The following is a 15,239-nucleotide window of genomic DNA, read 5'->3' on the forward strand; positions in this document are numbered from 1 at the left end:
GGCCATTATGTGTTTGTGAATAGTTCTCTGAAACTTAAGTGTAAGTTAAAAAAGAACAGCCTTCTCCTTCCTCACCCTCTTAATGTCGGGGACAAGGTCATCTTTGATGCGGCGTTTGGTTCCCCAGTCCTTGGCCAGTTCATCCTCTGCAATCTCTTGCAGGTGGAATACAGCTACCTGGGCTGAGCGCCTCCTCACCCGGCCACTGGGAGTGCGCTCTAGGTCCAACAACTCCTCCTCGGCCTCCACACTGGCATCCTTTTTATTCTCCATCTTCTCTTCTCTTCTTTTCTTTATTTTCATATGGGCTAGATCTGATTTTGTCTTGTCAGTGGGAGACTGCTCTTTTTCTTCCTCCTTCACACAATCCAACTCACTTTCTTCACTGATGGGGGCCTGGAAAGAGGAATTTATGTTCAATTTAAGTGTGCTTAATTGTCAATAGTTTTAGAATGGTTGGTCTGATTGCCACATATTTACAAAGGCTTTAGTTCCAAAGGTTACAAACGTTTGAGGTTTTAGTTTGGGGAGTTTGTTTTAACAAAACAATAATCATTCACTTTATAAATTTGCCTCTTCCTCCTCTGAAACTACTCTTAAATAACATGTATGAGTAACAAGTAAATATTGTCATAATTATAGATAATAGATTTCTAGACAACCAACACACACACATAATCCACTTTACTCACCAAAACTGAACAGTTGAAGACTGGAAAAAGACCCGGTGATTTTTTCCTAAACCTTCAACTATCCAGTTTGGGTAAGCCTGTGACCATGATAGCCTCAGGTTCCTTTTCTTGGCTGACAAGAGTGGAACCCCAATGTGGTCTTCTGCTCTTGTAGCCCATCCACCTCAAGGTTTGATGTTTTGTGCATGCTGAGATGCTTTTCTGTTCATCATGGTTGTAATGAGTGGTTATTTGAGTTACTATATCCTTCCTGGAGGTTCAAACAAATCTGGCCATTTTCCTCTCACCTCTCTTATCAACAGGGCATTTCCACCCACAGAACTGTCACTCACTCAGTGTTTTTGTTTTTCACACCATTCTGTGTAGAGACTGTTTTATGTGAAAATCTCAAGAGATCAGCAGTTTCTGAAATACTCAAACCAGCCCATCTGGCACCAACATTCATGCCATGGTTAAGTCACAGAGATCACACTTTTTCCCCATTCTGATGTTCTGACCCACTGCAGTAAACATAACCAGAGAGCTTCTCAGTGAATCTCCTGCAAATCATTTGAAAAAAATCTCACTGCCACCATAGGGAGGAAAATACAAGATATGTCCTAAGACATAAAGCAGCGGGATCGTGCATTAAGGCAAATGACTATTATGCACTCCAACTACATGAATCAACCAATGTATCCAATCATGCCATCCTGTTAGTTTATGTTAGGCATGTATGGGATCGAGATTTTCAGGAGCAGTTTCTGTTCAGTGCAGAGCTACCGACAAGCACAACTACAGAAGCCATATTCAACACAGTCGATCTTTATTTCAGTGTGTTGGAGTTACAATCAATGGGGCTGCCTCTATGGCAGCAAAGAAATTGGGGGTTGTGCAGCAGATCATGGCCAGGGCACCTAGTGCTATATGAAACCACTGTTTCCTGCACAAAGAAGCACTCGCAGCCAAAGATCTTGTACCAGTGTTCCACAAGACACTGAAAGATATTATCAAAGGGCGATGGGCAGCGAGCATCTACAGATGCTTTACCATGCAGAAGTCCATTGACATTTGAGGGGGAGAGTACTGTATCATGTTTATGAACTCAGAACAGAAATTGCAGTTTTCCTCTCAGAAAACAACACTACTAAGGTGAGCAACAGTGATGTGTGGCTTGCACACGTGGCTTATCTTGAAGATATTTTTGACCATCTCAAAACATTAAATGCATCTATGCATGGAAGAGGACACAATTCATTTGAACATGCAGATAGTCAAAACTTTTAAAAAGAAACTGAAATTGTGGGGCAAACACATTTTTAGGGGTAGACTTGATACATTTCACATTGTCCGCTATAGGGAATCAAACATGAGTACTTCAGATAGTGATGCATTTAGGAAAGTGATGCTGGAGCACCTTGGAAAATTTACAACAATGTTTGCCTACTATTTCCCAGAGATGAACAGGCAAGGCACATGGATATGGGATCACGGAGAGCATTGCGCTGCCAAGTAACAAGGAAAGTGAGCTGGTGGAGCTCTCATGTGACCGCACATTGAAACAGAATTTCACCAAGATGATGCTCCCCCTGTTCTGGTGTAGTGTTACTGATGAGTATCCAGAACTTGCCAGTCATGCCATTAAGGTAACACTGCCTTTCACTACAACCTACCTTTGTGAAAGTGGGTTCTCTACAATGACACAAATCAAAAGCAAATACTGAAACCAACTGGACATTCAACATGATCTGAGAGTTGCTTTGTCCGCAATCTCAACCAGATTTTGAGACACTTATCAAAATGAAAACACACCTGATTATAGCTATGTTGCTCCATGGAAGGGGTGGTGGGCTTGGTGTTATTTTAAAAAATGGACTGCCTTTTAAAATTGTTGAACTCATTGAAGTTACATCATTTGAATTTCTAGACAATTTTTGAATACTGTCCCTATGCTAATGATTTTGATTTACCAACCACCCAAGCCAGCACCACAGTTTCTGTCAGATGTTAATGAACTGCTCACAATTGCCTCCTCTGTTTGCTGTAAAATTCTCCTTTTGAGAGACATTAACATTCATTTAGACTAACTTTCATGTGCTCTGATCTTTGAATATTTGTCTGTCCTTGATTGCTTTGAATTTATGCAACATGTTGACTTCCCTACTCACACTAAGGGTCTTATTTTAAATATTGTTTGCACTACTGGCTTAGACATCTCTCACCCCTGTGGCACCCTTCTAGGTATTTCTGATCACAAGCTTATTGAGTTTAGCATTTAAACCTCTATACATAAACATAACAAAACATCTGTTATATGTTATCGCAAATGCAACTCCATTAACCCACTGTCTTTTTCCAACACAGTTGACGTCTCCTCATTTCTTACTTCTTCCTGGTCATGTAATGAACTGGTGTCCAACTACAATCTTCTCACTTCAAACACTGTTAACACTTTTGGCCCCCAAGTTACTAGGTCTGTCCCTTCCACCCATACCTCTCCATGGTACATTTCAGAACTTATAACCATGAAAGCTGCTGGATCGCATTTTGAGTGGCTTTACAAAAAACTGGCCTCAATGTTCACTCCCTAGCCTACACCAAACACATGAAACAGTACAGAGGTGCTATTTACAACAATAATCAGCCTACTTATCTTTCTTCATTAATGCAGGCAGTAGCAAACTAAACTGCCTTTTCAAAATTGTAAATAAAATACTTCGGCCACCCTCCCCCACTCTAACAGGTTCTGTTAGGCTTTGAAATGATTTTCCTAACTTTTTGACATTTATGAACTTTCCCCTCATCCTTCATCTGAGAGTCAGCTTACTTACTCCCCCTCCCCAATCTTAGTCCTTTTCACTGTTTCACCCCATTTGATCCATCAGACATAAGTGACCTTTTTGCTAAATCCAGCACCTCCACATGCTCCTTTGACCCATCTCCTACTCCACTTCTCAAGGCATGTTTACTCACTGTCTCAGGTCCCATTTCTAATATCATAAACACTTGTCTTGCCACAGGTTCTGTTTCCCATCTCCATTAACACTGCCACAGTTACTCACATCCTTAAAAACCCTCTTTGGTCCCAGAAGTCCTTAGCAGACCCATCTCCAACCTTCCACTTTTATCTAAGCTCCTGGAGAATGTTGCTGTTTCACAACTTCAGTCTCATTTTTCCAGCAATAGACTGTATGAACCTTTTCAATCTGGCTTTCACTCCCAGTACACACAGTACAGACACTGCCCTACTCAGGGTAGTTAATGACCTTCTTCATTTAGCTGACTCTGGTTCCATTAACATTCTCATACTTTTGGACCTTACTGCTGCTTTTGATACTGTCAATCACAGCGTACTGCTCTCCCGTCTTCGGTCTCAATTAGACATTTGTGATACAGCTTTGGCCTGGTTCACATCATATCTCACAAATAGACTGCATTTCATCTCTATTGGCAAATTCAAATCTCGCACTGTTAATGTCTCTCAGGGAGTTCACCAAGGTTCTATTTTAGGCCCACTCTTATTTACTATCTATACGCTTCCACTTGGCTACATTATTTGTCACCATGGCCTTCAATTTCTTTTTTATGCAGATGACACCCAGATCTATCTCTGCTCCAAACTCTCTACTTCACTTCCTCCTTCTTCCTTAATAAACTACCTTTGTGATATTAAACACTGGATGTCAGCTAACTTTTTAAAAATAAACAGTGCAAAGACAGAAATCCTTATTACTGGAACAAAGGCTGCTTTATGTAAGTTTAATGACCTCTGCCTGACCATTGACGGCACTGACATATTTCCTTCTGAGACAGCTCGTAACCTTGGCATTGTATTAGACTCATCACTGAACTTTAATTGTCATATTTCATCTGTCACCAAAACTGCCTTCTTTCAACTTTGCAATATTGCTCCTCCGTTCCTCCCTTAGCTTTTGTGCTCCTGTAACCCTGGTCCATGCTTTCATTACCTCACTGTTTAGTTTACTTCTCTATTTATTGGTCTTCCATCACATTCTTTAAATAAGCTACAGCATGTTCAAAATTCAGCAGCCCGGTTACTGACCCTCACTAAAAAAATCTGCTCACATAATCCTGGTTCTGTACCACTTGCACATCCATGTCTTCCATGGGTGACCATTCATTTAGGGCAGCTGCTCCTAAACTCTGGAATGTTCAACTCTTCCATTGTTTAAATCTAAACTCAAGACCTACCTATTCACACTACACTACCATCCTGCCAGACCTTGGTAAACCCTCAGTTCCTCTTTCTTTTATCTTTACCTGTTTTATTTGCATTTTAGCTTAGCTTTATCTTTTTCTATTGGGCAAGATATCCTGGTTTCCTGTAGACTGGCTGTCACATCTATTAATTTCTTTTGTTTATTGGCTGTTTTTATATTGTATTTTTATTTATTTTGTGTATGTAGTTTTATGCTTATTTTATTTTATTCTTTGTGACCATGAGTGACCATGGGTCTGAGAAAGGGACTATATAAAATAAATGTATCATTATTATTATCGTTATTATTATTATTATTATTATTATTATTATTATTATTATCATCCAAAGAGGCCAAAAATAACAAAATAATAAAAAAAAAGGAAAAGAAAATCACGAAAAAGACCAAAAAGGCAAAAATCATAAAAGAACTGAAAAGTCAAAAAGACAGGCAGCAAAAGATAAAGCACTAAAAAAAAGGCACAGACAGTGGCTTGGTACTCACATGAACACGAGGACTCAGCAAAGAACAAAGAAAAGGGAGGGTTTAAATAGCCTAGCAAATCAGAGAAAGATGAAAACAATAAAGAAGGTTAACAAGGCAAGTCAAAAGAAAAAACACAAAGACAGAATGTCTATCTAGTGTCCAAAGTCTATGTAATTCAAAACCCTAACAGGACCACCCCTCCAATGAACAGCTCCTGACTTTCCTCTGGGGATGATCAGGACGGCGTCATTGGAAATTCAAAATTAAGTCTGGGTAGAGAATGTTCCAGGTAGGAATCCAGAGGTGTTCTTCTGGGCCATAACCCTCCCAGTCCACCAAGTACTGGATGTGCCCATGGACTGAATGAGAGTCCAGCAGGCAGCGGATACTGAAGGCAGGCTTGCCCTCAATGAGACATGGGCGAGGAGGAGGGTGGGTTGCAGGGGAAAAGGGGCTGATGACAGATTTAAAATGGGAAACATGGAAGGTGAGATTGATCCACATGGACCAGGGAAGAAAGAGATGGTATGCCACTGGATTGACCCTATGCAGCACCTTGAAAGGGCCGACAAACTGGGGAGCCAGTTTATGAGACTCTACCTGCAGGAGAAGGTCCTGGGTGGAGAGCTTGGTCTGAAGCTGCTGGCATTGAGAGGCCCAATGCAGAACCCACTGCACCTTCGTGCAGGTGTGCCGACAGCAACAGATGAACCTCTGAAGCTGAAGGGACCCTCAGGCTTCTGCTCCGGGAATAGCGGTAGAAGAGCAGCATAGAGTGGTGTGCATATTCTGCTCACAGGAGGTAGTTGCTCAAGGATCTTGGGTTAGTGGATGCCAGGCAGCACAGAGTTGTCTCCAGGTTCGTGGTTCAACCTTTTCTGGCCATTGGACTCAGGATGGAAACCAGAGGAGAAGCTGGCTGATGCCCCAATCAGCTGAAAGAATGCCTTCCAGAACTGGGAGGTAGACTGTAGCCCCCAGTCAGACACCAGGGCAAATGGGAGACCATAGACTCAGAACACATGCATACACAATAGTTCAGCAGTAACTTGAGCAGAGGGGATGTTTAGGTATGGGGATCAAACGTCATGCCTTTTCACATCAATTATCACTAGAATGACTGAATTACTTAGAGAGGTGTGTAGTAGTCATGAAGTCTAGCAGCCATGGTCCATGGGGGACCACAGTCATTTGGGGATGGGTAGTGGAAGGAGTAGTACCTGGAGATGTTGTCAGGGATCTCTGCTCTGGGCAAAGGTGGTACAAGCAGTCACAAAATCCCACGTATCTGCTTCTATGCTGGGTCACCAAAAGCAACTCTTGATAAAGTCCAGGGTCCGCGTTGTACCTGGGTGACCAGCAAGGTGTGAACCATGCCCCATTGCAGTACCTGGGTGTGTCCTGGCTCTGGCTCTCCCCACTGGGCCTGACGGACCGCAGTCTCAATTTCCCACCGAACTGGGACTACAATGATGGAATTAGGGACAATGGGTCAGGGGTCTCAGGTTAGCTCTGGTGGTTGAAACAGTCTGGAAAGGGGACATGGTTTGAGATTCTTGAAACCAGGATGGTAGGAAAGTGTAAACTGAAATCTGTTGAAAAACATTGTCAACCTGGCAGAGGTTTAGTCTCTTGGCCTGCTGAATATATTTAAGATTCTTGTGGTCAGTTCACACAGTGTATGGCTGTTGGGCCCCCTTCAACCAGTGCCTCGATTCCCCCAAGGCCAGTTTGTTTTTGTTTTCATGACCTCTAAATAAACAAAGACAAAGTGTTTGGGCATGTATTGATGAGGGTCTGGAAGACCACTGGGGCATTCATCAGCCTGAACGGCATGACCAGGTACTCATAGTGACCTGTTGGGGTGTTGAATGCATGCATGTCCATCCTTGATGTGGACCAGGTGGTAGACATTCCTGAGGTTCAATTCTGTGTACACAGTGGATCCTTGCAGTAGCTCAAAAGCAGTGGACATGAGTGGAGTAGCAGTTTTTGATAGTCACCATACCAGGGCCTCTATGTTGAGGCCCTGGTAATCTATGCAAGGATGAAGACCTCCATCTTTTTTTGCACCCCACCATACCACCCTAACCATCTATATAAAGCACATGAACTTTAGCATCAGTGTGAAGCCTTATAGATTGCCCTGTCAGCTGTGGAAGTTCAGAGCTGTTTGTATTGTGATCAATTACTGTTTGTGACCCTGCCTTGTCTTGTCTCATCTCTGCCTTTGTTCCAACTCTTGGATTTGATGTTATGTTTGATTATTGGATTATTGACCCTGCCTGCCTTTCTGACCATGTTTTGGATTGTGTTTTGGACTGAATATTCTCTTAGATTAACTAGTATTTGACCTGGAATGTTCTGACCCTGCCTTTTGTCTTAATAAACCTTCTGCATATGGATCCCTAAAACCTGCCTGAGAGCCCTTTGTTACAGTATAATTGGCCATGGAGGAAGCATTGCAATTATTTATAATGATACTTTAGGCGTTACACAGGAATCTGGATATTAATTTAACTCAAAGTATTTTTTATTAACATAACACATGTACCCTCAAAATAGAAGTCTACTTAATGATTTATGTATATTTTAAACTCAGTAGAGGTCAGTCAGAATATAACCCACTCATTACAGCAGACACACCCTTGAATTAATGCTGAAATTTGGCATAAATATAGATGATATATTTAGTCACACTATCCCAGTCTGAAATTATCTATGATCACTATTTCATTTAATTTAAAATGTGTCTTTAACAATTAGGTGTTTGTAGGTCCATGTGCAAGGGATTTGATTGAAAACAAAACAAAACCAAATCAAACACACAACCAGAGTTAGAGCAAAATGAGAAACTTGGCACCATACAAAAAAGTGATATAGAAGATCTAAAAGCTCAGTTCAACACTTTGCAAGACATAAAGACTCAAGAGGTAATATAATGACAAACCAATCAAAAGTGGAACACAAAATAACACCTAAGAAGAAAAAGACTAAACAGAAAAGCAAAAATATACAGAAAGTTTTACTGATCTAATTAGCATAAAATTATTTCATACTGAACACACAGCCAGCACATATGTACTGAAGTGATACTCAGAAATCAGAATAATTTAAATTATTTGAAGTACTTTGTACCAATGCTATTATTACTACTACATGTACATAGCAAGAAAAACTTTGTCATTTCCACTAATTACTATTTACAGACCACCAGAGATACATTCTGAATTGCTACTGGAATTTACAGATTTTCTCTTGAACCTGGTTGTTTCGGTTTAAAAAAACAAAAAGCAGGAATTACTGGAAATTTGTTGGAGAATATTCATTCTGATATGCTGAATTTGTGCCTATTTTAACTCATTACAGCCTTAATTTAAAAGTGGCATTTGTATTAAATATAGAAAACCAAAAAAGTGTACAATCACATCAGCTACTGTACACTTTGAAAATGCTCCACATGTAGTTATTCATGTAGTTACTCTGGATGGCCTGTCAGCTACATCATGTGCAGCAGTGGAATACCTTGGTGTGATTACTGACTCTAGTCTCTCATTTGATGTTCATGTAGATACTGTAATATTACTAGAGTAATATTGCTAAGATAAGAAATACGTTGCACACGATGCAAAAATGTCACTACGTGATGCAGAAAAACTAGTTCAGATGATATACAAATGGAGGAAATTCAGCACGACTGTTGTCTAGCAAATATCAGTCCAAGATCACAGCAAATAATATTATGGGAAGTAACAAAGAATCCCAGGGTAACACCTAAGGACCTACAGGCCACTCCTGCATAGAGTAATGTCAATGTTCATGAGTTCACCACCAGGCAAACATTGAACGAGAACGGTGTGTATGGCTATCAAGGAGGAAGCCACTACTCTCAAAAAAAAAAAAAAAAAACAACCCACTGCTGCCCATGTGAAGTTTGCTCAAGACCATGTGGATAAGCCAGAAGTCAAATGGAAAAATGTTCTGTGAATAGATTACGCTTTTGGTTTAAATGAAAAGCATTATTTTGTGGGAAAACCAAACACTGCATTTTCACTTAAGATCATCCCAACCATGCAGCATGGGGATGGGAATATCATGGTTTGGGGCTGCTTTGGTACCTCAGGTCCAGGACGGCTTGGCATTATTTATGGACCTCTGAATTTAGGATTGTACCAGCAAATTCAACAGGAGAATATCAGAGTATCTGTCCGTGAACTGAAGCTTAACTGTAAGTGGATTATGCAGCAAGAGAATGACCTTAAGCACACAAGGAAGTCTACAAAGAAATGGTTAAAGCAGAAGAAATTTAACATTTTGGAATGGCCAAGTCAAAGTCCAGACCTTAAGCCCAACCAACATCACTGAGTTGAAGCAGTTTTGTAAGGAGGAATTGGCCAAAATTCCTCCAAGCCGTGGTGCACGATTGATCACCAGTTACTGGAAACATTTGGGTGAAGTTATAGCTGCTCAAGGAGGTCACACTAGTTACTGAAAGCAAAAGTTCATGTACTTTTTCTGACAAAGATATTTAATGTTGGATAATTTTGCTCAGTAAATAAATGTAAAAAATAAAAAAAAATTGTGTCATTTGTGTAATTGGGTTGTCTTTATCTAGTTTTAGAACTTGAAGATCTGATGACATTTTAGTTCAAATTTATGCAAAAAAACAGAAAATTGTAATGGGTTCACAAACTTTCTAGTGGCACTGTATAAAGCACTGAATGTTCTTGCACCACAGTACCTGCTTTGATCAAATGGTGCAGTCTCTTTAATAGTCCCTAGAATAATAAATAGGATAGCAGTGGGCAGAGCTACAGCAGGCAGCAGAGCTGCCCAGTTATTGAACAGCCTTCCAATTAGTTTTTGGAACTCAGACACAGTCATAGGTTTTAAGTCAAGGCTGAAAACCTATTTGTTTCATCAAGGCTTTTGTTAGTAGCTTTTCTCTTAGGTAGAGGCACAGATCCGGGTTTCATTGGCAGTGAGACTTCGATCGAGGTAAACTCCGATGTTTTGATGATGTTGCCTCCCACTCTCACGTATTTACATAGGTTTGTTGACAATGGAGTGGTTTGTTGATGACCACTTTATGTCCCAGGGTGCCCTAGTGCCTGTGTTACTTTCTGGCTCTCCATTTTAGTTATGCTGTCATAGTTAGTCTTGCTGGAGTGCCTGTTTGCTTACAATGTACCATTATAAGAGAAAGGCATACCTAATCATTTCTTCTCCCTCTCTTTTTCACTCATTCTTTGTCAAGTGAAACGTTAATCCTGCTGCTTGAGAGGATACCGGTTCCTGACCCTGACTCCTACTGCCCTCTGGACTTGCCTGCCCCATCCTGATGCTGTACTTCTGCTTGGAGATTTCTTCACCGAGAATCACTCACTGATGCTGAGGATGACCCCACATGGATACCGTAGCTTGTTTGTTCAGGCCCCCTAGTGATGTAGACACCAGTGCCTACAGTCTGAACACTGCAAAAATAGCTTTTGTATAAAGAAAATAGTGACAACAAATCAACAAAAGCTGCATGTAATCTTTCAAAGTAATAAATTGTCTATCTGCATATGAAATTTGAGCTTTCTGTCATTGGTGTGCAGTTCTTAAATTTTGGGAAAGTAAGACTTACATTGAATTAGTAAAACAGCATGAAATTACCCTATTTTGCCTCTGAACAAATGGGCTAATGATTGCTGTGAGATATTTGTTGATGGTACCACATGGATACCCTAAAGATTGCTGTGGAAGGTTTCATTTGGATAGCATTAATATTGCACTTACTGAAAACAGTTTATGCCCAAATCTCTTCCTAGCTAAAGCTACAAACTCTACTGAAATATAAAAAGACTCACAATGAAGATCATTTCAACACACTTAATACTAAACAAACATACAGTTGTAGAAGAATAATGATTTCTAATGAAGAGGATGGCTTCCTTTTCAGGTCTGGTTCCTCTCAAGGTTTCTTCCTTGTGTTGTCTCAGGGAGTTTTTTCTTGATACTGTCACCTCTGGCTAGCTCAATAGGGGTGTTAATCTATAACTGGATTTCTGTAAAGCTGCTTTGTGACATTCTATATAAATAATATTATATTGAATTGAATGAAAAACACCTGAACATGACAATACAGTGTGCAGATACAACACTGAATGTAAACAAGTGTCAGAATATGTTGTCAGCATGTGTTATGCTGTAGCGCTGGGAACAACATCCTCCATGAGGCTAGGGTGGGGCACACCATCCTCCTAAAAGCTTGATCAGAAGGAGGGCAGAAGGAGTCAGGATCACTAGTATCTCCTTAGTAACAGGTACAATACAATAAAAAGAGAAAAGGTGCATGCTGTCACCCAGGAAAGGCAGGGGCAATGGATGAGATGGGAGGCAGTAGAGAAGAACATCATCTCTTGGAAAAACCTGCAGGCAGGCAACAAGGTGCATAAAGGCTGATCTCTTGGAAAGACTTGTGGGATACGGAACTATTTAAATCATGGTACTGCAAAGATCCAACCTATCTTGCCTAACAATCTCCTATGCCCATCCACAGTGAAGGTACCATGCTTCCACAGATAGGGGGCAGTACCCTGGAAGATCATCATACCAGATACACTCAGGTCCATAAGTATTTGGACAGTGACACAATTTTTGTGATTTTGCCTCTGTACACCACAACAATAAATTTGAAATGAAGCAATCAAGATGTGACTGAAGTGTAGATTTTCAGCTTTAATTCAAGGGGTTTAAAAAAAAAATGCATTAACCTTTTAGGAATTACAGCCATTTTGGAGTCCCTATATTTTCACAGGCTCAAAAGTAATTGGACAAACTAACAATCATAAGTATTATTTTTAATATTTGGATGCAAATCCTTTTCAGTCAATGATTGCCTGAAGTCTGGAACCCATGGACGTCATCAAATGCTGAGTTTCCTCCATTGAGATGCTTTGCCAGGCTTTTACTGCAGCGGCGTTCAGTTGCTGTGAGGAAGTGACCTGGCCCTGTTGGCGCACACACACACACACACACCTCAACGTACCTCATTCTTCCTCCGTAAATCCCTGCTGAGGCGATGTGGGTGCACACACACGCTATTAGCATACTGGACTTTCATACACACAAACATATCCACTCTGTTTCATCCCCTGACATTAATTCACGCTGCGCATGACAACACAAACACGCATACATATATTTGAGTTAATGGTTTACGGTGTTTTGCTTAATTTTTCTTTGTTTCATGTTTTAAATACACACAGGTGGTTTGTGCTTGGTATTGTCTGTGTAGTGGGTTCTTCGTGCGGCGTTTCCCCCATAGGCCGGCCAAACCTGGGCGCCACCCGGTGGCCTGGCTATATACTGCCAGAATTGGCGCGAAGCAACCGGAAATAGACTAGTCTACTGTGTGTCCCATGGGGAAATCGCGAAATGTTTTTATATTTACGTTATGTCTGTATCTGCTATTATGGTGTATAATGCTTTATTTCATAGTATAAAGAAATATATTATGTAGTAGATGATATCTTAAATGTATGATATGCGTACATTATTGTAAAATATGTGCCTATTTACCCTGCACCTTCCTTACTAGTTGGTTTAATCCAAAGAGGGGCAGGGCTTAGAGTTTAAAAGAGAGCCCCAAACCACTATGGGTGGGTTGTTTGGTAGGTTGGTTGTTGTTTTTGAGTGAGCGTGCAACTGTGGTGCCGTGAGCAATATTTGTTAGAGGTTAAATTATTGTATATAGAGCTAAAGTGTTTGTTTGTTTGTTTGTTTATTTGTTTGTTTATTTGTTTGTAACTTTGTATATAGCTTTGGTTTTTTTTCCCCCCCCGTACTGGATCACCTCATGAACACTGTAAATAAATCATCACCTTGCACTATAACATCTCGGCGAGTATTGCCATCATTCTGGGGGTATTCTGGAGTCTGTGAAACCACTGCCTCACAGTTGCTGATTGTTATGGGGTCTTTCTACCTTCACTTTTGCCTTCAGTAAGTGAAAAGCATGCTCAGTTGGGTTGAGGTCATCAGACATTTAAAAACATTTAATTTCTTTGCCTTAAGAAGCTCTTGGGTTGCTTTCGCAGTACGTTTTTTGTCATTATCCATCCTTACAATGAAGCACCATCCTATCAGCATTTGACTGAATCTGAGCAGAAAGTATAACTCTAGACACTTCAGAATTCATCCTGCTACTTCTACTGGTAGCCATACATGCCTATGCCATAACGCCGCCTCCACATGTTTGACAGATGATGTGGTACGTGTTCACAATCATGAGCCCTTCCTTTCCTTCTCCATACTTTTCTCTTCCCATCATTCTGGTATAAGTTAATCTTGCATCAGAACTGGTGTGGCTTTTTTTTTAAGCAAAGTCTAATCTGGCCTTTCTGTTCTTGAGTGTTACCCATGGTTTGCATCTTGAAGTAAACCGTCTGTATTTACATTCGTGAAGGTGTCTCTTGATTGTAGACTTTGACAATGATATGCCTACCTTCTCCAGAGCGTTCTTGATTTGGCTAGATGTTGTGAAGAAGAAATGAAAAGTTATTAGCGTTTTTAGAAACCTTCTTACATTTTTGACCACAAGGTGGCTCTGCCTCCAAACTTTTTGAGTACCTTCAGGGCATGGGGTCGATGACATGTACCAAGTTTAGCAATGATACGCCTCCGCGTTTGTAAAATACAGCATCTTAACACATAATTCAACATGGCCAATGCCCAAAATGGCTGACAGTAAAATTGTGTTTCATTCAACTCAGTATGCCTCACTTAATCTAAAGATACCACTAGGACAAATTATACAGAAGTTATAAGCAAAAATAACAATTCCATATCCCGTGACCAAGAGGTGGCACTGTTCTGAAACTGCTCATATACCCCCAAGTCATAGCTGTTATAAAATACACCAAGTTTGGTATCAATACGCCAAATCGTTGCAGAGATATAACCTCACGTTCATTTAAGCATGATCACAGTCATTTTCGTTGACGACTTATACGTGAACGGTTTGGTCTATCAAAAATCTTTGAAAAAATTTGGTCTTCATTGGCTGAAGATGATCTGAGCAAAATTTGGTGAAGTTCTGACAAATGGTCTAGAAGGAGTTTTCAAAAGTAGGTTTTTCAAAAAAAATTCAAAATGGCAGATTTTTTTTTCATGAAGGAAATGAAAAAAAGTGGGTTTTTAAAATAATGATGAGAACTGATGAGAACTTGTACAAAGACACTTTGTGTACGATTTCAAGTCATTTGGACCAATGGTTCCAGTGGTGCCAATTTCATGTTTTATCCTGTTACACCACCATCACGAGGCCAGGCTCCCCCATTTTGTGCATCTGACCTCAGATTGAGCCCATACATAAGTCTGCCAAGTTTGGTGAAAAAACTCATTCCGTTCAAAAGTTATAGCCATTTCAGTAAAAGTGGCCAATTTTTTGCCTGCCGTCATGGCAATGAATCAAAAGTTAAATTTTGTCCTGCACTGGTTTTATTTTGGGTGAGCGAAAAACCTCATTTCAGTCATGGCAACACTTGGAATGAAATTAACAGCGTTTATTGATAGGAATGAAGTGTAAGTAGGTTTGTTCTTGGCGGACTAGATCTGCTATGCTGCTCACAGACCTCTGGAGCCAAGAGTCAAGCAAGTTCACCAAGTTTCGTTTTGATTGGCCTTTGTTAACCTTGTCTAATAGCTGCTGAAAATTAATTGACTGATAGCAGACATGTTTTTTGAGACATGCGACTGTCCTTAGTTATAGCCAATTTCATGTTTTTTCCTGTTATAGTGCCACCAACTGGTCACGCTCAGTAATTTTTTACGTTTTCTCAGATTGACACACTTATGTATGGGCCCAATATTGGTG

General features: G+C 40.4%; 1 protein-coding gene across 14 annotated transcripts in view; it reads right to left on the minus strand.

The window, feature by feature from the left end:
- The window catches only part of znf512b (zinc finger protein 512B), a 163,535-nt gene that overhangs the window by 10,615 nt on the left and 137,681 nt on the right, over positions 1 to 15,239 (minus strand). For 13 of the 14 annotated variants that reach the window (XR_008304220.1, XM_053240801.1, XM_053240798.1 and 10 more), the window contains one exon: positions 76 to 396. The exons of the other annotated variant lie outside the window; for it this stretch is intronic. Coding sequence is in view for 12 of the 13 variants with exons in the window: in XM_053240801.1 (XP_053096776.1) it covers positions 76 to 396 (321 nt within the window). In the remaining variant the exon portion in view is untranslated. The remainder of the gene's footprint in view (positions 1 to 75; positions 397 to 15,239) is intronic. 14 annotated transcript variants of the gene reach the window in all.

This window comes from Pangasianodon hypophthalmus, chromosome 16 (assembly GCF_027358585.1).
Source record: "Pangasianodon hypophthalmus isolate fPanHyp1 chromosome 16, fPanHyp1.pri, whole genome shotgun sequence".
Lineage (NCBI taxonomy): Eukaryota > Metazoa > Chordata > Actinopteri > Siluriformes > Pangasiidae > Pangasianodon > Pangasianodon hypophthalmus.